This window comes from Phyllostomus discolor, chromosome 9 (assembly GCF_004126475.2).
Source record: "Phyllostomus discolor isolate MPI-MPIP mPhyDis1 chromosome 9, mPhyDis1.pri.v3, whole genome shotgun sequence".
NCBI lineage: Eukaryota > Metazoa > Chordata > Mammalia > Chiroptera > Phyllostomidae > Phyllostomus > Phyllostomus discolor.
In genome coordinates this window covers 97,233,232-97,258,296 of record NC_040911.2, presented here as the reverse complement: position 1 = coordinate 97,258,296, position 25,065 = coordinate 97,233,232, and the positions used below count along the sequence as shown (strand labels likewise).

At 55.9% G+C, this 25,065-nt stretch overlaps 1 protein-coding gene across 2 annotated transcripts in view; it reads left to right on the top strand.

The window, feature by feature from the left end:
• Positions 1-264: 264 nt before the first annotated feature.
• KCNB1 (potassium voltage-gated channel subfamily B member 1) overlaps positions 265-25,065 on the top strand; it is a 79,183-nt gene continuing 54,382 nt past the window's right edge. Inside the window, exons 1-2 of one of the 2 annotated variants that reach the window (XM_028524252.2) lie at positions 265-993; positions 2,209-2,941. In XM_028524252.2, the coding sequence (XP_028380053.1) occupies positions 2,375-2,941 (567 nt within the window). In that variant the 5' untranslated portion in view covers positions 265-993; positions 2,209-2,374. Of the gene's footprint in view, positions 994-1,837; positions 2,942-25,065 lie in introns of those variants that run through there. The other variant, XM_036009960.1, reaches the window with a different exon arrangement.

The following is a 25,065-nucleotide window of genomic DNA, read 5'->3' as shown; positions in this document are numbered from 1 at the left end:
CCAGGCTAGATAAACCAGCTCACCCCTCACTCTCTCTCCCCCTCACCTTGCTTTATTTTTCTGCTTCTCAGTTATCGCCAACTGCCGCATTGTACATTGGTTGATGCGTTCGTTGTCCACATCCCCCCACTAGAATCTATTTTAGAATTACATTTTAGAACCTAGAACGGAAACTCATGAAAGCAAGGGCTATTTAAAATTGCAACCCGACCCCAGCCCCCACCTCTGTCCCTGTCCTTTGCTTTATTACCCCCGGAGCGGAGCGCACATGGCCCTGGGACATCATCCTTTGCCTTTGTTTTCGCTGTGTCTCCAGCCAGCTCCAAGAGCTGCCCAGGTGCCCAGCGTTTGGGTTCGGTTCACAGTGGAATCTCAGACGCTTTTCCTAGTGTCTTGCACACAGTAGGCACTCACCTCACGCTGTTGATGGGACTAAGGAAGGCGGGATTGCCAGGAAAGCAGTGGAGGTAACCCAGGTGGAAAGGTTAGGGACTGCCAGGCTCCTCCTCGCCCAAGCCTCCAGCCCGCCCCCAAGCTCGGCAGCCTGCCAGGCCGGGCAGGCAGGAGTTAAGCGACGCGCACGCTTGCTACCCGCAGGTGGCGCCGTCCCGCCTCGGTGCTGGACTCCGGGCGCTCTGAAGTGCGGGACAGAATCGCAGTGAACGCGGAGCCGAAGCTCAGCCCCGACTTGTTGATCTCGCCCAAGCAGCCGCTGCCTCCGCCACCGCCGCCGGAGCCGGAGGAGGAGGTGGAGCAGGAGTCGCCTCCCGAACGCGGTCCTGCCACCCGCGCCCGCAACGTCCGCCTGCGCCCCCAGCCTCGGAGAGCGCGTCCGGCTTCGCAGCGCCTGCAGCCCCGGCTTGGCGTTTGCCCGGCCGGCCGGCGTAGGCCGGGCCCGGCCGGGCCCCGGGTCCGCCGCTGCCCGCGGGCCGGGGTGCTCCGGCGGCCGGGGCGATGCGCGGTCCCTGGCCCCGGGAGGCGGCCGCCCTGAGGGTGAGTGTTGGGGAGTGCGGCCCGCGGCGAGGGCGCAGGGGGACGTGAGTGGGGGACTCGCCTACCGCGCGGCTCGGCCTGTTGGTCTACCCAGGCTCCGCGGCTCCAGGCTGGGGTGGGTGGGGGCTGGGGGCGTGCGGACAGGGGCTGGGGGCTCGGGGAGACGCATGATATCATTCCTGGGCGAGGGGAGAGGGCGTGAGCTTCACTGCCAGGGGGCTCAGAGGAGCCCCCGAAATCACCAGTGCGCGGCAGGAGGAGGGCACGTTTTGAAAAGGCCAGAAAATTCAGCTCGTTTCCCCGCTTCCTACCTCCCCCACCCCTTCCCTTCCCTTCTAAGCCCCGGGAAAGGCGCAGAACCCGGAGTTATAAAAAGCCATCGCAGGAGAGGAGCGAGGAGGAGGAGGAGGAAGTGGAGGAGGAGGAGAAGGGGGCGGGGAAGGATCGAGGGGAAGACGGAGCAGGTGGGTCCCCAGGACTCCGCGCTCCTCCTGCGGTGGGTTAGGGGCCCTGGGAGGGCGGTGTGGGAACCAGCGCTTTGCGTCTTCAGGGGTCATCTTGTCGCCGGAGCGACCTCAAGAGATACTCTCGTGGCTTGGGGAGAGGGGTCGCTCCACGACAGTGCGGGGCTGTCGTGACCACACAGTCTGTTGTGACCTCCGACAGGTGGGCACCTGAAATCCTGCAGAATTCCCCCAAATCTTTTAAGGTTTAGAAAAATCAAACCTGCTGCCATCTGCCATCCCCAGCCTTCAGATTCTAATTATCCCGGAACATGGGGAGGAAAAGATGCAAAGTCTTTTTTAAAAAAAGTTTTTCACGCAGCTCCCCTCTCTCCCCATTTTGGGGCCAGGTTCAAGACTCGACAGGGATAGCCAGAGAAAAGCGAGTTTCAGCACTCGAAGGGGCGGACAGCGCCCCGGGCGGCTAGGTCAGGCCTGGGCCTCAGAAACCCGGGTGGGGCCTCCCGGGTCCCTGGGGCGCCTCTTGGGGGCCCCCTCCCCGCTCCAAAGGGTGGCCCGTCACTCCATCCATGGGGTGGGGCGGACTTCAGCACCGGCGGGAGGGACAGCGCCCAGGCTTTCTGCCCCCCTGAGCTGCTTAAGCACCGGGAAGGTCAAGGCCAGCTGGGGGCCCAGCTGGGGCCCCGCTGGAGAGGTGGGGAGGGGCCGTGCCTTCCTGTTTGCTTACCTGCGTGCACTTTCTGCCTCGCAGCCGTCGGGATGGAGGTGAGAAGACGGCCATAACGCGCGCCCGCGTGGCCCCCTGCACCCCCGACAGCCCACAGCGCTCCCTGCCCCCCTCCCCCACGGCGGCCGGCCTTGCCGTCCAGTGACTGCGGCCTGGGGGGGCAGGGGGGGAGGGGGCGGCCGGACCAGAGATGCCGGCGGGCATGACGAAGCATGGCTCCCGCTCCACCAGCTCGCTGCCGCCGGAGCCCATGGAGATCGTGCGCAGCAAGGCGTGCTCCAGGCGCGTCCGCCTCAACGTTGGGGGCCTGGCGCACGAGGTACTCTGGCGCACCCTGGACCGCCTGCCCCGCACGCGGCTGGGCAAGCTCCGTGACTGCAACACGCACGACTCGCTGCTCGAAGTGTGCGACGACTACAGCCTCGACGACAACGAGTACTTCTTCGACCGCCACCCGGGCGCCTTCACCTCCATCCTCAACTTCTACCGCACCGGGCGGCTGCACATGATGGAGGAGATGTGCGCGCTCAGCTTCAGCCAAGAGCTGGACTACTGGGGCATCGACGAAATCTACCTGGAGTCCTGCTGCCAGGCGCGCTACCACCAGAAAAAGGAGCAGATGAACGAGGAGCTCAAGCGTGAGGCCGAGACCCTGCGCGAGCGGGAGGGCGAGGAGTTTGACAACACGTGCTGCGCGGAGAAGAGGAAAAAGCTCTGGGACCTCCTGGAGAAGCCCAATTCCTCTGTGGCTGCCAAGGTGAGCCTGGGATCTGGGGGCTGCTGGGCTGCGGGACTCCGCCTGTGTCCCCGGGTTAAGGATCTCTGCTGGGGGACTCTGGTCTTCAAATAGGAAGACCAGGAACGGGGAGGGGCTGTAGCCAGAGACCTTGGAGACAAGGGCCAACCCCTTCGGGCGGATCCTATGTGGTTCTGGTCGCCCCATCCTTTTATTATGCAATTCTTTATACCCTGACTTTGTCGGAGAAAGGGATTCAGGGAGACTTACAAAAACCCACACAACAGGAGATGATGCTGCAAATGCGGAAGAGAGGACAGAGAAGCAGTTAAGCCTTGCTGGGGCGGGGTAGGGAGCCGTGTTTGGTCTCCTGGACATAACGCTCCCTTGTGAGGGCCCAGGCCCAGGCTGGCAGGGTGTCGCCCTGCGATTTTCATTTACCCCTAAATTTATAACCCCGCTTCACCTCAAGGAGGGAATGAAAGCAGCTTACAGACTTGCTTGGAGGATGTTGAGATACTGTCAGGCAGTTTTTTATGTTTAAATCCTCACCCAAGGATATGTTTATTGATTTTAGAGAGCGAGAAAGGGTGGGGCTGGAGGGGGGGGGCGACTTTGATCTGTTGCCTCCCATATGGGCCCTGACGGGTGATCGAACCCACAACCTAGGTATATGTCCTGACCGGGAATCGAACCCGCAACCTTTCGGTGTGCGGGACAAGCTCCAACCAACTGAGCCACCGGCCAGGACCAGGCCGTTTTCACATAAGTAAGGAAAACGAGGCAAAGGGACTCTGAGGGGTGGGTGGGCGTGCGTGACGCATGCGGCTGGCTGTGGATGCTTGTGGGTGAAGAAGGGTCACCCCCTGATTTGCTCTTTAGTTACGTGTTGAGTTTATTCCAAGAAGGGTTTGATGCAGGTTGTAAAGATGCTTTCGCCATTGGAAGGGGATGTAAACTTCAAAACAGGAGAGAAGAATGAGGCAATGTGGACAATAAATCAGGAGGCAGGGATGAGTTTTATTACCCCCCGGGGGCCGGGGGGCCTGTGTGGTGCCGGGTAAAGGCCGAGGGTGTAAGGGACTCAGAGAGGCTTTGGGTGGGAGCTAGGCCAGACTGGGAGCAACTTCTCTGTGTCCTACGGGGGTTCGGGGCTGCCTTGAAGAGACGGGGGCCTGCCTTCCTGTGGCCGGTGTGCTAGATGTCAGAATAAAGGACGGCACGGTGCGTGCAGCCTCATCCAGGAGTTCATCTGGGGCCCAGGGGGAGGCCAGAAAAGGGAGGTGTTGATGTCACAGTCCAGGAGGACCAAGTTGGAAAAGACGTGTTGAACATAAATCGCCCTCTGAGAGCGGAGCCAAAAAGCAGGGTGGGGGTGGGGGGTGGGTCGATGTGTTTGTGGAAGAAGGGGAAACAAGGAGAGGGGAGCCTGCGTGGCAGCCATGATGGCCTAGCCAGGGCCGCCTTCAGCCAGCCTGGCCTCTCGTCGTGTGGGACCCCCGGGCTCAGTTAGCTCTTCGCCGAAGGCTCAGTTGCAGGGCCAGGTCTGAAGGGCACCCTGTGGGGTCCTTTCCCCAGATGTGACTACCCAAGGAGACATTTCGGGCTGGGGGGCAGGGTGCAGGAGGGGCTCACTGGCAGGAGCGTGGAGGAAAGCCCGCAGGTTTTCCCTCTCCCCTGTTGGTCTTGAGGAGGACAGACCCCGAGGCCTGATTTCTCTCTTCTGAGGCTGCAGGCTGTCTCTGGTCATAATCCTGCCCCAGGTTTCATGTCCAAAACGCCTCCCTCTTAAGACAAAGTCACTCACCCTTAACCGGCTTAGGATCAACAGACTTATTTTGCTATTTCCAGGCCTGACACAGGTCCCTGCCCTCCACATCCTGTTTGGGCCCGGACGTCCCTCTCCCTCCTCCCCGCCCCGGCCCCTAAGACACGAGAGTGAGGGGCGGGGCAGGGGAGGGTCGCAGGCAAAGGCAGTGTGTGGATTGGCATCTGGAAGCTCCAGCTTGCAAGAGACGCTGTTTGGGAATAAACAGCCTCCTCTCTCCTCTGGGTTAATCCACTTGCAGGGACAGTTTCGTGACCTCTCTGTGATCCCAGGCTCAGCCAGCACACATTCCTGGCAGATGGACGGTCTGGGATGTTCTGCAGCGAGAGCTGAGATGGGAAGGCAGGCCAGCTCGTTGGCTCTCAGTATAGAAAGCCTGACTCTCACTGGTCAAACACCCACTGTGTAAGAAGTATCACAACGCAATTAGTCCCTTACTGATTCTCTATTATTATCTCACCTTTCTCAAATGGGGAGACTCAGAGAGGTTAAGTAACTTGCCTAAGGTCACACAGCAGGCAACACAGCCGTAGCCAGAAATTCAAACTCGGGTGTGATTTCAAAGACCCTGTTCTTCCCATCGTGAATAAGTGATGCAGTCTCCTTCCCGGTCTCTCTGTTTCCACTGCTGCCCCTTGCAATCCACTGCCCACACAGCAGCCAGAGTGAGCCTTTCAAAATGTAAATTGGATCCCATCATTCGCCTGCTCAACATCCTCCAGAGGTTTCCCATCTCACTCAGAATAAAATCCCAACCTTCACCAGGGCATCCCGGATCCCAGTGAATCCTGGCCTGTGACCTCTCTGAGCTGTTCTTCTCTCCTGTAGCTCACTAGCTCCGCCCCCACCTAGACAGGTCGGGCTGTATCCTGCCCCAGGACCTTTGCGCTTGCTGTTCCTGCTACTTAGAATGCTCCTTCTCACACTGTCTCACGGCCAGCCACTTCTCACTCCTCATGTAAGCAGGCCCCTGCCCAGATATCTTGTTCTCAGAGAGACCTCTCCCGGGCCCAGTCGAAAACAGCCTCCTTCCCCTCAGTCTCTGTCTCATCACGCAGTGTCGGTGCTGCACAGGCTCGGAGCCCCATCTGAAATGACGTCTGCTTCCTTTCATTTCTCTGTTTCTCCCACACGTGAGTGTGAGCGCTGTGAGCTGCATTTACTGCTCCGTGCCCAGCACCCATCACGGAGCCTGGCACGGAGAAACTCAAATAGCTACATGTGGAATGAATGAATGGACCAAGCGATCCGTCAGTGACTGTGTCTCAGGGCTTGGGGAATCTGTCATGCCTTCCTCACTGCCTGCCTGCACCCCAGGTCTCTGTGCTCACCTCACCCCCCACCCCCCAGCCCCAATTTGGATGCCTTGCCAGTCAGGCAGCGAGGCCTGTGGAAACTTCGCAGAGGCCCACAGAAGGAGAGAGTAAAATGGAGGACCATTCCTGAGTGGTTGTGAGATTCAGAAATCTCACACATCTAAGAGCGAGAACAGACCCGGGGTGCAGGCCCGGCTCCAGCACCCTCCCCAGTTTCTGGCCTTAGGCAAGTTCTTCAAGGCTCTGAGCCCCAGCCCCCACCTGTGAAATGGAAGTAAAAGGGCCCCCCTTGCAGGGTCACTGTGAGTGTTTGCCAAATCACACGGTAGGAGGGCGGCCTGTTGTTGTAAATATGAGGAGCAGAGTTCTTTCTGCACGGCTGGGTGGGCTGAGCTGCGGCAAACCCTTTCCTTGTGATAGCGGCACCGGGAGGCTGAGCTGTCGCTGTTAATAATTGATGGGCTGTTCTGGCAACGCAGAGGCGAGCCGAAGCGCAGGCACTCGCCTTCGCCGTCAGGGGAGCGAAAAATCAAAATCCATTAGGCAAAAGGCAGTGTGATTGATTCTCGTTTGGAACTGGGGTCAGCCCCAACAGAGTGAAAGGGTTTCGGTGCTGGGCCACCACTGGGTTTCCGCTTTCTCAGAAAACTACAGGCTTTCTCAGTAGGAGACAGTGGGGACTAATTCGCCAGGTTACAGCATCTGTGTTCCCCAGGGCCGTCTCTGAGTCTGAGCCCTAAGATAACTCCTTAGTATCCAGAGGAGCTGCTGTCTACTGTGCCAGGTGCTGATTAGTGGAACTTTACACCCACCATCTCATTGAAATCCCTGCAACAATCCAGACAGTCTGCCCATTTGGGCTGCAAGTAACAGAATAAAAAACTCAAAGTGGCTTCTATATGGAGGAAGATGTATCATCCCACATAACAGGAAGTTCCAGGGTAGCTGGTTTTGGGATAATGGCTCCATTGTGCCATCAGGATTCTAGATTTTTTTTTTATCTTTTGGGCTCCTCCAGCTCCTGCAGGTGGCTTGGTCCTCAGGCTGGATGCCTCATATCACAAAATGGCTGCCCAGTTCCAGCCTTCTAGTGTTGACACACGATATCCAACCAGTGACTTGGGCATCTCATCCTATGTGCCATGTTTTCCCCTGAGATAAACCCTTCCCCAGAGCCCGCTTAAATCCCATTGGCCAGGATCAGGTCACATGCTCATTCTACGGGGAAGCCTGGGAAAGCGCGTGTCTGGCATTCTCAGATGAAGGAGAGAATGGATTTGATGAATGGTGTTAAGACTCTTACAAACAGGAAATAAATGGAGGTGCTAAGTGGTGAAGTCACTTGTCGGAGTGCACACAGCTAAGTGCTCGGTAAATATTTGTCGAAGGAATGAAAATGGCACAGCCAGAGTTTGAACCTAGGGTGGTCTGGTTCCCAAGCCAGTGCTCCTTAATCCTGGAATCCTTCAAGCTCAGTGAGCTCCTCTGCTCAATGCTGACCCACTTCTCTGGGCTATTTTGATGACTCAGTGAGATTTCAGATGTAAATGTAATTTGCAAATGGAAAGCACTTTATTAGCGTGAATTTTTATAATCAAAAGAGGGAATATTCTTGACTCGGGGACAGTGGTCAGTAGTTTGCCCACCACAGACTTGATTAAGAATCAGCTCTGGAGTCCAACGGATGTGGTCTGTTCCGTCCTACCAGGAATATGACCTTGGGCAGATCCCCTTCCTTCTCTGGGTCTCAGTTTCCTCATCTGGGAAAGGGAGCCCCCCATGCAGGGCCATTAGGGGACAATCTGCACAAAGAGCGTGGGCCAGTGCCCAGCCCGTGGTAAGCGTTCAGTAAATGACAATGGCGATTATCAGTGTCATCGCTGAATTCTTCTAGTCTAGCTACCTCCCTGGCTGGCAGCCTCTCCCGTGGCAGCGCTGTTGATGGTGGGGGATCACTCCCTGCTCTACTAGGATTCCATGCCACTAGCGTGATGGAGCGTCTGCTTCCTTGGCCTGAACCCGGGGGGCATCCAGGCATCCTCATCGAGAAAAATTGAGGGGAACCAGCTCAGAACTCATGGGGTTTCTAGGAGTTGTGAGTCGTCTGGCTGAGGCTCTTACTGGCCCCGGGTCGGGCATCCTGGATGCTTGTGTTTATTTCTGGGAGACCTTATGCCAGAGATTCAGAATCCTGGCTGTGGGGCCAGAGAGATCCGGGTTTGAATCCCAGCCCCGCCATTTCCTAGCTCTGGACTTCGTGCAAATCCTTTCCCCTCCCATAGCCGTAAGTGAAGATGGTGATACACAAACCCACCTGGCAGGGTTGCCCGGAGGATAAAGTACGGCAATGCTCGTAAAGTGCTGAAGCCACGCTTCATCAACCCAGTGTCCCCATTTGACAAAGGGGAACCCGGAGGATGCTTCGAGGACTTGCCCACATCGTACAACAACTTGATGAAAGATCGGAGCCCATTTCCAGACCTCTCGGACCCTCCTGTTACCCTCACCGAGGCTCAGGGATCTTTCCGTTTCTCCAGGATGCTTGTCCGGGATGAGAGACTTTGGCAGCTGGTCTCTGGGGGGGTTTGAAAGCCTCTGATAGGCTAGAGGATGTGGAAATGCTTAGGAAGAAAAAGCGGTGGCTAAAGGAGCAGCGCGGCCAGAGTTTAATTAACGGGAAGAGAACAAGCATGCTTAGGCGCCAGCTCCACACCCAGCACTTGGTGCACTTCTACACCCGAGGGCCTTAGGGAGAGGAGCCCTGATGGGAGCGCAGGATCGCCCAAGTTCAACGTTTGGCCTCTACTCACTAAGCATGTGATCTGGAGCACACTATTGCATCCGCCTGTGCCCCGGTTCCTTGACTCATACAACCGGCGCCGTAGCAGCGCCTGCCTCATTGCATGGCCACCAGGATTAAATGAGTCCGTGCGTGCAGAGCACTCCAGCTAGGGTCTGATGCCTGGAAAGCCCTCCAGAACTGTTAGGATGTTTTGTTGTTGTTGTTGTTTTAGTTGTTATTGTCTCACTTAATCCACCTGACAATCCCAATGGATAAGTAAGCTCTTTTCCAAAAAAAAGTATTATTCTTGCAAAATGGTACATGCTCACAGCCCCCAGGGTGAAGCACAGACTCCTCACCCCGGCCTTCAAGGCCTCGGCCAACATCTCCACCTTCCTCTCCTCCCAGCCTCCCTCCGTGGTATGGTCTGCTCCCACCACACCCGCCTTTTGGCCTTCCTCGAATGGTCCTCCCTCCCCAGTCCCACTCCACACCTTTGCCCCAGCCGATTCTTCTGCTGTGCACCGTCCTCTTCCTCCCGTCTGCCTGCAGCCTTTCCCTTCCCACCTTTCCAGGCCCAGCTTCTCCCTCCCTCCCTCCCTCCGCCACCCACACCCCCTTCCGGCAGCTCCCACTGCTGCCTCCTCTGTGCCCTGGAAACCTGATGTTCAGACCTGCCTGGCACAGAACACTGTGAAGGCCAGCTCATGCATTATTCCGGGGATGCCAGGACCGACCCACAGAGAGACAGGAACGCTCAGGACAGCAGGCCCGGAAACCAGTGCTTTTGAGCTGGGCGCCCTAAGGCACATGACTTAACTTCTCTGCTCAACTTCCTGATCCATAATTTGGGACCAACCCTACATTAAACCCCCAGAGTAGTGCCTGGCACTCAGCAAGGGTGCAGCACAAGTTAAGTAGTGTTGTTTTTGTTGTTGCACTTCACTAGTGGTAAGCATGTGTTGAGTGAGTAAGCGGGTAAATTTGCATGATCTTATGACGCCCCGTCAGAGGGGTCTCCCGTACAAGGCAAGGGTCTCCCCAGAATAGCCTTCCATCTCCTTCTCCCTCCCTTGTCTCCACCTGCCCACCCCCATGTGCACACCGCCTAGGCTAGAAGGTGGTGACAGCTCCCCTCTTCCATTCACAGCAAGGACAAGGACGAAATTAGACACGTGAGGTGTTCCCTCGCCCCTGGCTGCTCCATTGCAGTCTCCAGCGAGGCCAGTCTCCGCCATAACTGCCCACCATGCCTGGCAGGCGGACAGTGCCTTTGAGAGAATAATGTCACATTTGCCAATTCCACACCATCACTCCCATCCGCCAGGTAATGGACTTGGAATCAAACAGATGCTAAAAATAAACTACTACCTTTCACTAATTGCTGCCTAGGGCCCTTCCCAGAGTCTTTCCAAGGCCTGTGTGGTCCTTGGGGCCCTTGACCTTGGCCAGCACTGCCTCTCCGAGTCCTTGCAGACCAAAGAGGCGGCCCGCGATCACCCTGTCGGGGCATGGGAGAAGCAGAGCGAAAGGCAGAGATAAGGTGATAATGTTAGCCAGCCTTCCGTCTGCTCCTCAGGCCTGGAGTTCCCACTGTCTCTTTGAATGGATCGATTTTCTTTTATCTCCTGTGCCTTGGATGAGTTTGCAGATCCTTTATTGTTCCTTGAAATACTGACTGCAATTTGACTCTGTCGCTCCCTCCTCTTCCTGGGACAATCCTCTTGGTTTCAAAGTTAGCTTCCTTTCTAGGCTTCTCTGATCCTTAGAACTCTATGTGGGTGTATGTGCGTGTTTTGAGGTCCTGCCTCAGTGCCACCTGTTCTTTGTATGACAAACATTTATAGCTATATGCCAGGAACCGTGCTGGGTGCCTGACAAGCGCTTGTGTGCCTATTAGTTAGGATTTTGGGGGGGGCTGCAGTGACAAAAATGCAGCTGACATGGACTTAAGCAAAAAAAAATTGTGTGTGTGTGTGTGTGTGTGTGTGTATCCTTGATTAAGTAAGTCTTTAGGGAGGGCTGAATCCAGGGGCTTAAATGGGTCATCAAGACTTGGTTCCCAGTATCTCTAACTCTTCTTCTCTGTGGTGGCTTCTCAGCAGGCTGCACCAACAAGGCTGGAAAGATAATTTCCAGCAGCTCCAGGCTTCCATCCTGGGGGGGAGGGGGAAGCAAGCCTCTTTCCCAATAGTTCCAACAAAATCCCAGGGCTGATGTTTATTGGTCCATCCCTGAGCCAATCACTTAGCCGGATATGGGTCACATTCCAAATAGCCGGAGCTAGGATGAAACCGAGAATGGGAATGAGAGGGTTCCCCAAAGAAAAATTCAAGTACTGTTTCCCAGAGAGGGAAGACTAAATGTAAGCTAGCAAAAAAGACTCCACAGCCATTATGGAGTTTATAGCCTAGTGGAGGGAGTTAGACTTTAAACAAGTAACACATTCAATGAAAGAGTAACCGCACAGTGCAATATGTATGCTGTGAAGGGAAGAAGCAAGGTGTGTTGATGGCTGATAACACAGCGTGGTCAGAGAGGGCCTTTCGGTGTGCTTGGCCCTTTCTGAGAATCTGCGCTTGGTTTTTCTCCTTCCAGAGCTGCAGACATGATCTCCTGTTTTCTACAAGTTTTGTTTCTACCTCCCCTGCTCCGGTTAGCACATTCCTTCTTGCCTTATCTCCCCAACTAAAGCAGAATGTTCTCCAAGCCTAGGACTGTATCTTACTAATGTCTGTGCTCTCAAGCAGGGTGGGTGGGCTTCCTGGTTTCTAGATGACGTTTAATTGGTACATCTGCCATATTCATTTACGTATTGCCTAAGGCTGCTTTTGGAAACAGCAGCACTGACAGGAGAAGTTTATGGACCCGTGTTCTACAGTCACCTCGGGGCCTGGTGCCGGGGACGGGCTTTGTCAGAGGGGGGCTGCAGGGCGGGAGGGAGGAAGGGAAAGCACAAGATAGCTGTGTGAGCTTAAGCACATCCCGTAACCTCTCTGGGCCTCTGGCTCCATGTCTTGGGATGCCAGCTGCCCCTTCTCATCCTTCACGTCTTAGCTTATGTGTCACCTCTTCAGAAAGGCCCTCCAGGACGCTGAATGATCGGTTTGGACTGGGTGCTGTTTACCCTCTCTCCGCAATAAAATACCACTGGTTTATTCTGAGATGAGGCCCACACGGGGCAGCCGCCCTTCCCTTCCTCTTCGTCAGGGCTTTTGCTCCTCTCGTGTGCCGACTTCCCGGTAGGAAAAGTGGAAAGAACCCCGGAGACCTGCGTTTACAACCCCCACCCTGCCTCCCAGGAGGGTCTGTGAGACAGACCCTTCAGCTCCCTGGGGCTCCGTTTCCTCGGTTTCCTCTCTGGGCGTGGTGACTGTGCCAGGTCAGAAAGACGGGGGCACTCACTCACCTGGGACACTGTGTGTGTGTGTGTGTGTGTGTGTGCGCAAGCCCAGCACTGTGTGGCCCAGCACAGATGCTCGTTGGTTTTCCTTCTTCCTTCTCTCAAACGGGAGAGAGGAAAGAGCGTCTGCCCCAAACCCCGCCTTAACCTGGCCTCCGATGACACGATGCTCGCTCAGACCCTTCACGCAGTGTCTGTGCTGGGGAGTAGCCGGAGGGGGAGGGGCTCAGACACTCCCCCACCCCCCGCCCAGTCTCCGTCACACCCCCGTGAAGCTCAGTCAAATGCACAGGCAAGTCCCCCAGCGCCCTCCCCTCCCTCTAGGTTGCTGCCCCCAAGCCCCCACCCCTGCATACAAATTTTAGACCATGATTGGCCTCATGACTGGGAGAATAGGCCAGTCCAAGAGGTGGTCTTCCAGACAGATGGAGAAATCCGTGGTGTGTGTGTGTCTGTTGTGAGTGTGCTGTGTGTAGTGTGTGATGCGTGCCAGATGTGTTGTGTGTTGTATGTGCATGGTGTGTTGTGTGCCCCTAGTCCTGAGTGATCCACTGGCAGGGAATTGGAGGGGGGTGCAGTGCAAAATGAAAATGCAGCACCCTTGTTCAAAAATTCATGGAGATGGTGAAGTGTTAAGCCTAGTGGGGACCTTCTGAGCACAGGGCCCCGTGTCGCTAGGGAGGCTGCACCCCAGGAAGCAGGCCCTGCTCTCTGGGAAGAATGATTCGGAGGGCCTGGGGAGGAGTAGAAGGCCCCTCGGTCCTGGAGAAGCTGTCAAAGAAAAAGTGTCCCCTCAAGCTCTCTGCCCAGGGACACGGAGGCCAGAGCAGGGACCTCAAACTCAGATGGCTCCAGGGGCCAGGCAGGTGGTGGTAACGAGTGAAGCAGTTGGATGGAAGAACGGGGGTAGGGCAAGTTCAATGAGGAAGCCAGGTCACACTCAGCCTTAGTGACGAGGAGGCAGCTGGGAGTGGTGCGGACTATGGTAAACCGGGCCATACGCTCCCATCTAGAGTCAGCTGGTGTTCGGCTCCAGGCTGGGTTCCTTTCTGGGCCCAGCCAGACACTTTAATTTTCATGTGCGGTATCCCAACTTGAGTGTTGGCAAGTGATTTTTAAAAATTAAAGAATTTGTCCCAGGCAGGTGTGGTTCTGTGGACTGAGCAACAGCCTATGAACGGAAAGGTTGCTGGCTTGATTCCTGACCAGAGCACACGCCTGGGTTGCGGGCCAGGTTCCCATTCAGGGGTGCTGTATCTCTGGCACATCGAAGTTTCTCTCCCTTTCTTTCTCCCTACCACCCCTCTCTCCAAAAATAAATAAATTTAAAAAAATTAAAGCATTTGAGTGGGCCAGACAAAACCTGTCTGGGGACCACAGTTAGCCCTCGGGGCTCCAGTTTTTGCCCCTGGGAGCAGAGAGCCTTTGGATGGAAAGCAGCGGCGGAAGGGCCATTTCTTGCCTCTGAGGCCCTCCCATGAGGAAGGGGACAAGAAAAGAGCAGAGCGTGGGTGACAGAAGCAGCAGGCCCCCCCGCCCCCGCCCTCTCCTTACTCCTGGCATCAAGCACAGCACAGGGTGACAAGTGTTTGTTGAGTGAATGACTGTCCCACCCAGCTGGGACTTGGCTTCAAAAACCAAGGCGGCTTATACCTGACGGATGCCAACACACATCAGGGAAGTTCGTGGTAAATCCTTAACTCATTAGCTAATGGGGTCCAACATGTCCCTCCCCAGCCTCAGCCAGAGCAGGAAGAAAAAGCTTCTGTAGTGGTTAGGAAAAAGCACCGGATGTTGAGTCTGCAAACCGGACTGGCTCCGAGCCTCAGCTTCCTCATCCGCACAATGGGGATAATAAATTCCCCGAGCTTGTGCGGAGGAACGAATAACACAAAAGCACGTGAAATGCTCAGCAAAGTGCCTGACGTGCAGCAAATGTAAGCTGGTGTTACTTTTATTATTTTGATTCATCATCTGAACATTTGGCTTATTTCTAAGTAACGGCTGTGGGGCTGTGGTAGAGTTTATTGTATAGAATTAAACTTCTTGTCTCTGTGGAGTGTTCTCAGCGCCACAGATTCAAGCTGGAGAGCTTGGGCATCCAGAAATTCTTGGTAGAGATGAGCGTGCCAGGGATCGGAATTCTGGAGTTCAAGGCTGGAATTCGCCATCGGGATCACCGTTCTGATATTCATTGTTGAAGCGTCACCATTCAAGGTCACAGCTCTGGGGTTCAAGGTCAGAAGCCTGCCATCCATTGTCAGAATCCTCAGTTCCGTAATTGGACCCAAGGAGTATGTGTCTAGGGCTTCACTACTCGTGATTGAAACCGTAGCGGGCAAGGTCGGAACGCTGGGGTTCCGGGCTGGAACGCATGTTCGTAGCCAGAATTCTGAGGTTCAAGGTCAGGACACTTTGGTGATGTTCATGGCCGGGATTCTGGCAGGCACATTTGGAACGCCGATGTTTGGAGTCGGAACTCTTGTTCCCTAGTCGTCATTTTGTGTGTCTTGCCCCTTATGTGTCATTAACTCCTCACCGTCCACAACTCCTGGCACGGTTTCTGAAGACACGGACCACAGGAGGTGCCCAGACCTCTCTGTAGCCAGTGGGGTCCTGTTACTTATGGCTCTTTTTCACACTGTTTCTGACGCCCACCCACTCGGGAGGTGCTGGTGGAGGGGACACGATTCTTGGGAAGGCAACTGAGACGGGGCCCCCCGCCTTGCCCCTGCCCAAAACCCTTCAGCCTGCTGTCAGCTTCATTTCAATCCCCCTTTCCTCGCTGGCCGACCTGGAGCAGGCCCAGGGAAGCAGCACTGCCAAGCCCGGGGAGGGGAGGACCCCGGGACAGTTTCCCCACCCTGTCCCCAGAGAAGGGCAGCCGGTGTTAGGCGAGGGTCAGAACGGTTCCCGTGGCTTGCCGCTCCGCGGCCCAGGAGCTGTGTGGCTGGCAGTGACACATGAGGAAGTGGAGCACTTTGCTGGTCACTGTGGTCACACCAAATGCATCGTTGGTGCCAGCTGGGGAGGCTCATTGATCACGGGGTGGAGAGATGCTAAAAATCATGGGTTTTTTTAGAGAGCGAGAAGGGAAGGAAGGGAGAAAGGGAGAGGAACATCTGTGTGCGAGAGAGACATCGATCAGTTGCCTCTCACACGCCCTGTACTGGGGACCTGGCCCACAACCCAGGCGTGTGCCCTGAATAGGAATCGAACCACTGACCTTTCGGTTCGCAGGCTGGAGCTCAATCCACTGAGCCATACCAGCCAGGGCGCTAAAAGACCATCTTTAAACTCTACTGACGATAGTGCGCTCAGTGGAAAGGGAGGAGGCAGAGACGGTGTGCTAGGTCCCAGCCCCTAGTAAATGGCTATATTACACCCTCCCCCCAACCTTCACGCTCCATCCTTTGCCTCCCTTTGTTTTCCGTCATGGACTTTTACAGCGCCTGGTATTTGATATGTTTATTTGGCTCTTGTCTGCCTTATCCCACGACATCGCGAGTTCCATCAGAGACAGACTTGGTCAGGTTGTACTGCTGTCTTCCCATGCTAACACGGTGTCCAGCATATAGTGGGTACCAAACAAAAACCTGTTGAATAAATGAATGAATGAGAGAATGAATGAATGAACGTTGCCATTCAGTTACGGTGCACTCACTCCATGCAGAGCCCACCTCCCGTCTCGTCCACTCCACCTGTGCAGAGTTTTTGGATGGGGGTGAGGGGAGGCTGCAGTGGGGAGGGCCGGTATCCCGTCCTGGCTTCTAGTTGCCGTCAGGATAACTTCCAAGAGCCCGACCTGGCCACTGAGGGTCTGTGAGCACCCACCGTCCCATCGCATACTCCTCCTGTGGCTCCCTGCTTCCTTTCCCAGGTCCCCCGGACATCGTTCTGGGTCTTGCCTCGGGCTTCGCACGTGCTGTGTTGACTAGATCCTGCAGCCCCTACCCTGGCCCTCTTGGCCTCCTTCGCTCATCTTTTAGGACTCTGCTTACATACTCTTCCCTTGAACTTCCCAAACTTGATGCCCTTCCCCTCACCGTGGGCCCTTGGTCAGTGCCTTTGGATCCCCAAGTTTGTCACTGTAGGCACAGTCTGACCTGACAGGGAGGTTTCTTACAAGGAAGGTGGGGGTCAGAGCCCCTTTCTTGTCACTCAGAAAAATGCAGGACCTGACCGCCTCCCAGATATGAGACTTTCTCACTTGAGGGAGGAGGGGTTTGGGTCTCCCCGGGGGATGTCTTGGCTACCCTCCGAAGCCTGTCCCCTACCAGCCCCGCGCTGTGGGCCCTCTGTCCCCTCAGTCACTGCTCACCCTTGACCTGCCCCTGCTGAGGATGCTGCGAGTTTGGAGGATGCCACACAGCCTATTCCTCTGACGACACCCACACAGCTAACGCTCCTCTGCCACCCCACAGAGGGTTATTAACTCATGTGGTAGCCCTCACAGCGCCCTGTGAGGAAGGCGCTGTCATTATCCCCATTTGACAGAGGAGGAGGCTGAGCCCCGGAGAGGTTGGCTGAGTTACACACGCAAGAACAGAGCTAAGAGGGGGCAGGGCCGTGTTCGAGGCTAGGCTGTCCCTTCCCAAGGCCAGGCCCCAGACCGGCGCCTCTCTCTGCTGTCCTCTCCACAGCGCTCCCCTCACTTGCTTCCTCCTTTTGTTCTTAGGCTCTTGCCTACTTCTTTCTGCTCTTCTCCTTTTCTCCTTAAGTAACTCAAACTCCTCAAGGTATTAAACAGTCCCATTGTGTGAATGTTTTGTTGTATTTCCCAAATTTCCCAAATTCACTGGTGAATGGGTTGGGGGGAGGGAGTGAACCTCCTCCCAGGGGCCTGCAAGGCCAGCTCCGCCCACCCCCGACCTCTCTAACTTCATCTCCTATTGCAGCCATGCTCATCTCAGACTTACCAAATTCCTTCTGCCTCAGGCCTTTGCACATGCTGTTCCCTCTGCCTGGAATGCTTTTCCTCTCTTCTTCACCCGGTTCTTCCCTGCTCATCCTGGAGCTCCCACATCAAAGGTTTCCTCCTCTGGGAAGCTTTCTTTCATATCTGAATAGGTCAGATCTCCTGGGTGTGGTTTTCAAAGTTCTGCATGCCTATCGTGTTTGCGTTACAATTTCACGTCCCTCCAGCGACTGTGTGATCACTGCGTGCCCTCCCCCAGCCCCGGTGGCCTGTGAGCTCCCAGGCGGCGGGGCTCACCTGCTGTGTTCTGTGCCTACCTCCGCGTCGGCCCTCCGCAGAATCCTGTTGAATGAATGAATGGGAGGCTGAGTGAATTCAGAGGCGAGTCACAGTTGGCAGGAAGCTAACATCACACTTCTTTTCAGTGGGGAGTGGATTAGAAAGTCTGAAATGTCTAGCTGGAACTCGATCCAGAAGGTTCTTATCATCCCAGGCTGAGAGGAACAAGGGCTCCACTTTTTTTTTTTTTTTTTACAAACAGCCAAGTGTCTTCTCTGCTGCTCGCAAAGTGTCGAGTGGTGACTACAGTGTCTTCTTTCAGACTCTTAAAGGTACATACCTGGGTTATATTTTATAGGATGCTATTGGATTTTCCTTAAGCAAACACCATAATAGGAAGGCTTTGAACCCAGGAAACGGAAGTTCTGAGGGAGGTTTAAAAACGACGGGTCCTGGCGAATTCACCAGATACGTGGTTTACTTAGAAGTGGTACTACCTTCGGGGGCAGGTGGGCATGGTTCAAATCCCAGCTCCACCACTAGTGCCTGTGGCTCGGACAGGCCATGTCCCCTCGCTGAGATGACATTGGCTCCAAACTCCATCTTCCAAGCACCAAAAACAGCAGAAAAAAAGGCCCTCATTCCTGGCTGTTCCAGCAAAAGTCCCAGGACTGGCTCTGATTGGACACACTTGCACCATGTGCTCATCTCTGAGCCAATCTCTGTTGTCAAAGGAAAACATGAATGTGGGGACCACCACTGAGCCCAGGGGAAAATTCCTAAAATAGGAATTTGCTTCATATTCTTTTTTAAAAAATCAGCTCATTTATTTTATTTAAATCAAGTTGTTTCAAGAGGAAATTAGACATCACGAAGAATTGGTACCATTTGCCATGAATCATGTCGTGAATTTCTAGCCGGATGTCGGAGCCCAACACCTACTCTCCAGGGTTAAAAGGGGAGACATATGTGTTTCGGAGAAGTGTTAAAATCCCGTTCGCTTCAGACTGGGACTTTCCCCGCCGGGGAGTCTGGGGGTTGGAAGGAGAACCGGAAAGGCTGGCACCTTCTCACTCTGAACCCATCTGATTGGGTGTCTTATCCCCGTGCAGCTAAACCAGTCTTGGCTCCCCGTGAGAATCATCTGAGAATCCTCACGAGACCTAATGCCAGGCCACCCCCAACCCCTGCCAGACCGATTAAGTCAGAATCTCTGGGGGTGGGACCCAGGGACTGATATTTGTCAGAGATCCCGAGGTGATGCCACTGTGCAGTGAGGGGGAGAAATGCAGATTTCGGCGCACCCAGTACCGGTGGTGTGTGCCCCACATGAGCACACACAGGGGCTTGGCAAGGCCACTGGCTGCAGGAAGAGGCTCCCTGGGAGGCTGGGCTGCCCTGGGCTGGTTAGGGTGTCTCAAAGAGTAGGGTCCCGTCTTTCAAAAAAAAAAAGAGAGAGCTGATCAGGAGTCCGTGGAGAATCCTTTAACACTCTCCAATCAGAAGGAAACATGCACCCATCTTCCCTTCAGAAGGATTCGATTCCTGGGATGAAATTCAACTCTCACCCTGCCCCTACCACCCCTACTCTCTGGGTCTGCCGGCTTGTCACTTGAACTGGCTGTTACTCCCCCATCTATCTGTCACCTGTCCCAGACCCAGCTCTGCTGCTTGCCAGCTGTGTGGCCTCCGGCGGGCCGCTCAGTGCTCCCCTGCTGTCCAGGTTCCTTGTCTGCACGATGGGAGCGCACTGCTGGGCTCTGGGACCTCTGAGGGCATTTCCCTTCTGGGGACCTGTGGGTCTTCGTCAGGGAGCAGCCGCGGGCTCCTGAACCCCACGGGTAAGCTCCGGCTCAGGGGTGCTCAGCCCCCAGCGGGTCTGCCCCTCAGACCATGGAATCCAAGTCTCTAGAGGCAGCCCAGGGCCTGCGTTCTGACAAGGATCTCAGTTGGTTGTGACACAGGTGGCCCTCCGAGTACAATTCTAAAACACGTCGCTTATGCCTTAGTGTCCGCCCCTGAAACCTCTTCTCCGGGGACCCGGCCCCTGTGGACCGCACCCTCCTCGCAGCAGCCTCCTTCTCATGGGCGAGGAAACCGAGGCTCAGAAAAGGCTGCGTCCTCTGTCCAAGGCTCTGCCGTGAGTGCGTGGCAGAGCTGGGATTCGAACACAGAATCCGCTCAACTCCAGAGCTGGTGTTCTTCTTCATCCATTTCTAAATGGCGGCTTCCCCCGCCCGCACTGTCTCCCTGCCCTGCATTATTACTTTTCCATGGCAATGACCATCTTCTCCTGACCGCACTCCTGGCGCCTTTGTGATGCACGTGAGCAGGGGTTTCTCTTTTGTTTGCTGAGGGACCCCAGCGCCTGAGTGAGTGCTGGGCACCCAGCAAGTGCTTTAAGGAACATTTGTTAATGAAGGAAGTCCTTGAACCTCTCTAAGCCTCAGTTTCCCCACGAGGGGAATTAAGTCCTTGACTCACCCGCCTCAAAATGCTGAGCCGACAGATCTGGTGCCTTTCCAAGCTGGGGTTGAAAGGCGCCCGAAAGGCACCTGGGTGAGCCACCTGCAGGCCAGGCCCTCACCTTCCCAAGGACCCTCTGCCCCAGTCTCCTGCTCTGCCACGCCACCTGCCCCCAGATCAGGTCTCACCGCCCTCCCAGGGCCCGCCCTGGGGCCTCCCCTGAGGCCCGCCCAGGCCGCTTTGTCTTTCTTCACCTTGTAACTTCATCTGCCCGCCCGGCCCTGGAGCTGAGCCGGCCCGTCCCGGCGTTCCTCCTCGGTGAGTCCCCCCAGCGGGCACAGCAGCGCAGAGAGCCCCGGAGCTCCAGCTCGGACACGCTGCCCTCGGTGGCTCACAGGCACTAGAGCCCCGCAAACGGAGGACATTGAACTTGTACTCTGTTAGCCCAGATGTGGGACAGTGCCTTCTCTTCTTTCTCCTCCTCCTCCTCCTTCTTCTTCACTTTTATATGTTTTTTGAACAACAGATTCAATGGCCTTCGGTGGAGGGTGGTAGAAAACGTAACCTCCGCTCAATTCAGTCTTTCCCTCGTCTTTCCTCTAAGGCTTGTCCCTAAGTTGGGGAGGTTCGGTGGTGATGAATGAATGCAATGGGGAGCGGTCGATGCGGTGGGTGCAATAGGTGCCTCACCCACACCCCTTTTCGGGCTGGTGCACCCCACCTGCTAGTAGCTTACAGCTGCCCCCACCTCACCACGACCCCTCTCACAACTGCCCTTGGCCAATGGGAGTCACCGGCTGGGGGCTTACAGCTCCCTCCCCCTCAGGCAGCCCATAGCCAATGACTACCTGGGGGGGGTGGCACGGGCACAAAGTCTCTGCCTTCTTACTTTACCGCGAGCGAGATGGACTCCTGCGCAGTTCACGCTCCTGGGCTCCCTGGTGGATCAGGCTGAAGGTAGCTTTCTGCCGAGACTTGCTTCCCCCGCTGGCTGCCTCCTAAAGGTACTTCCTTGGTGAATCTTGTGCATAAGAATCCTGGTCTCGGGCTCTGCTTCTAGGGACCCCCACCTAACAGGCACGTGAGGAAGTGGTCGTGGTGTTTGAAACTTACATCCACGGACAAGTGCTAGGGAGTGACCGGGAAGCGTGGGCCCCCCCAGGGCAGCCTGCCCCCACCCCAGCAGCCCCTCCTCCCTCTCATTTCCCTCCATCTTCAGGAGGGACTATCACTGACCACGCCCCGTTGTCCCACCGGGCTGAAGAGTTTTTTGCTTCTTCTGCTGACTTGGTGGGGACACGGCCAGAGTGAGCTGCAGTCCAAGCATTTGCTTGCAAAGGGCTTTTAAAGGCTGGCCCGGCCCTCCCTCCCTCCCTGCCCTCCGTGCCAGGAATGCTCCCCAGCCCCAGCGTGAAAGCTCTGGCAAGCTGGGCCTTGTTTGCCTTCCCCCGGCGCTTTCTGAGGTTTCGCTTGGCAGCCTCCCTGGCCGACCTTGGACAGCGTAATGAAGTTGGGAGAGGCGCCACGCCAGCTCCCCATTAACATGGGCTTTGAGAGTGCCTCGCGGGCTCCAAGATCTTCTGGCTTGCTCGGGGAAGGAAGCAGAGAGGGTGAGCCAGGCAGGGAGAAAATGATAGATTCAATGGTGCTGAGCGGTGTGACCTTGGGCGAGTCACACCCCCTTGCTAGGGCTCAGGTCTCCCAGCTGTGAAGGAGGCCTTTGGGCTGGGCAATTCCTGCCAACTGCCCGCCGTGCTGTCCACTGGAAAAACACGTACTGAGTGCTGAGTAGGTACCAGGCACTCTTCTAGGTGCTGGGGACAGAGCAGTGAGCAAAACAGAGTCCCTCTCTCTTGGGGCGGAATAGCCCTAGCGGGGAGAACAGGAAGAGTGTGGGGTTTTAAGTTAGGAGACCTGGATTCTTTGTGGAGCCCCGGTCTCCTCGTCTGCACAGAGGGGTTGTTCTGAGGGGTCACGGAAACAGTGGATGCAAATGTCTTTGGTGGTGGCCGCATCTAACATATATTAATCGCCTGCTGTGTGCCAGGGCGCAGGCACAGGCGATAAGCCTCACGGTCTCTCCGTGAGCACAGAGACCGTCACGGTGCTGAGCGAAGGCTCTGGAGCCGGACTGAGTTCAAATCCAGCTTTGCCGCTTCCTCTGTTCTGGGACCTTAGACAAGATGCTGACCTCTCTGCGCCTTAGGTTCCTTGCCCGTAAGAGAAGGGCCATAACTGTACCTAGAGTCCAAGGTTGCTGGAAGGATGGAGTGGGCTAGGACAGCGCCTGGCACATAGGGAGTGGTCAGTCCAGGGGAGGAGCTGAAGGAGATGAAGGAGGAGCCTCCCCGTGGTCTGGACTGGGTGCCAGGCGCTCCCAGCACCTGGGACCAGGGAGCCTACGCTGAGCTGCAGACCGAGGCCTGGGCTTTACAGCTTGGAAATAGCCCTTTCTGAGTGTGTACGTGGGTGCACCCATGAACTCCCAGGCACATAAATCCAAGCGTGTGGCTGTGCGTGCTTGCATGCACGCATCTGACATGCAGAGTAGTCGCTGGGAAGAAGATACCGTGCGATTCCATTTGTGTGAGCTCCAAGGGCAGGAAAAACTGGACCGTGCCGAGAAAAATCAGAACAGTGGCTGCCTTTGGAGATATGGACTGGAAGGGAGCCCGAGGGAGCTTTCTGGGGGGAGGGAAATGTTTTGTATCTTAATTAGGGTGATGGTTACACAGGTATATCCATTGTCAAAGACACTGCACTGAACAATTAAAACTAGGGCCTTTTATTATGTGTAAGTTATACCTCAATGAGGAAGATAATATTGAGGGGGGAATCCATGTGTGATCTTGTTCATTGAGGGCTAACTGACCGCGTGCTAGGCACCGTCCTAGGTACCTCCAGGCACCTGTCATCTAATCCTGGCAGCAACCCATGTCACGTGCCTGTTTGTACACGTGTGTACATGGCCCTGTGTGTGCCCATCTCGGCTCTTTCCGTGCAGGCTATGAGTGGCTTGCAGAGCACACACACACACATACGGACTCATTTGCACACTCAGGGACCTAAATGTGTCTGCATGAAGGTGCACGTGTGTCTGCACAGGTGTCCACGAGCATAGACGTCTGCGGGCGCCTGTGCGACCTGCACGGGCACCAGCGAGCAGCGCTCCACGCCCGGTGCCGCAGTTAGATGCTAACTGCATGCGAGGGCCGCAGTCTGTGCAGGCAAATCAAGCCCTGTTATCAGACAATAATGGCAGGGGATCGACAGCCAGCGGTCTGTGCCAAGGAGGAGTGGGGACTCGTTGGCACCAGGCAGTGAGCATCTCGAGAGGGCGTGCAGGCTGAGTGGTGACTAATTTGCAGACATGGCCCCAGCAGCCAAGCACAGCAGGGGGACGACGGGCCTCCCTGAGGATCTGGGAGCCGCTGCTGGCTGCGGGTTTTGTCCTGGGAGCAGCCGACAATTTAAGGGCCTGAACGGAGCCCGCCCGCCCCTGCCACCCCTGCGCCTGTCCTCTCTGCCGCCATGTGAGCTGGGGAGGATGTGGAGGCTCAGAGAGGGTGAGCAACTTCCCTCGGGTCGAACAGCCCGTAGGCCACCAACCCGGAGACTGAGCCTGGGTTTCCACACCTGCAGGCATTGTTTCTCCCAGCACCCTCGGGCACCCACATGCAGCTTTCCGATTTCTCGCCATTTCCTTTCACGAAAGGTACTGCCATTTTCTTAGCAGTCTTCCTGATACAGATCACTGTTGAAATTTAAGGGAGTTTATTTTAAAAGGAACCTGCCATGAATAGAACACCAGTATCTGATACCCATGAGTTGAAGTGGGGTGACCAACCGTTTCTGTCCCCTTTTGCCTGGGACAGAGGCAGTTTCCCGGACATGAAACATTTCAGTTTTAAAATTGGGATGGTCCCCACAAACCAGTTTGAACTGATCACCCAAAATGGAAGACAAGTCTAAAAACGAATACCGTGAAAATGAACTAGATCCTAGATCGTTAAACTCTCACTGGCCACCACCGTGGCCTGCCGCAGGCTGAGCCGGAGCCTGTTCTCTGTACCAAAGAGAGCTCAGCTGGGACTGGGGAGCACCCCTTGCACCGCAGTCCCTGCCCAGCCCCAGGACTCACTCCAATTGGCTTGATTTGGTGAGTGCCCACGCTGAGCCAATCACCGTTGCCAGGGGAATGCACAGTTCTGATTGGCCAGGCCTGGAGCCAGCTTCACCCGAGCCACCTGGTTCCCCAATGGGTGGGAGGGTAAAGGAAGCCCCTAGGCATGCTGGAAACAGCAGGTGACCCCCCTGCCCTTGCAGGCCCAGGCTCCCCATTTGCCTCCTGCTCCCTGTGTCCCTTCCCTGCTCTGGGCCTCGGCCTCCCCATCTATAGAATGGGCAGTTGAGGGAGGTTAAGCTGAATGATCTCTAAGCATCTTCCAGGCTTTGACCTGATGACACGTGTCTCCTTTGGGACAATTATTAATGGAGTTGGGGGACAGTTCCTGCTTTTCTCCCTTTCACTTGCTCTGAGGTAGGTAGGGGGGTGTCACGTGGCAGATGAGAGGAGCTTGAGCCATTTCCAGGTGCGAATCCGAGCACCAACCCTTTCTGGCTCTGTGGTGTGGGGCAAGTCACTGGACTGCTCCGAGCCTCCTTTCCTTCCTCACCCCTGAGAAGGGAAGGAGAGTAGCACCCACTCACAGAGGCGACAGTGAGGACTGGAACTGGCAGGAAGTCTGTGATGAAGGAGGCGGGTCTGTGAGGTGCACCTGAGTGTGTGGAACAGAAAGCGGCACCAAGCCGGCCCAGACGGTAAAGGGCATTCGTTGGATGGTACAGCTGGAGAGTCCCAGGGAGGTGTGGTCCAGCGGTCACGGTGGGGGTGGGTCGTGATGTCTTTGTCACGTCTGTGCCCCACTCTGCCACGCCCTTCTCCGGGAGTCAGTGTGGCCTTGGGCTGGCTTCCCGCGTGGGAGCCGCGCAGGCACTTCGGGGGTCTCACGTGTGCTACCACGTCACCCAGGAGAAAACAGAACTCCCACCCTTCCAGCAGAAGTCTCAGAAGTCAATCCCATGGGCTGGTTTGTGTCACCTGTCCCCGCGCTGAGCCATCCCCATGTCTGGAGGATGCAGTGTGGACGAAA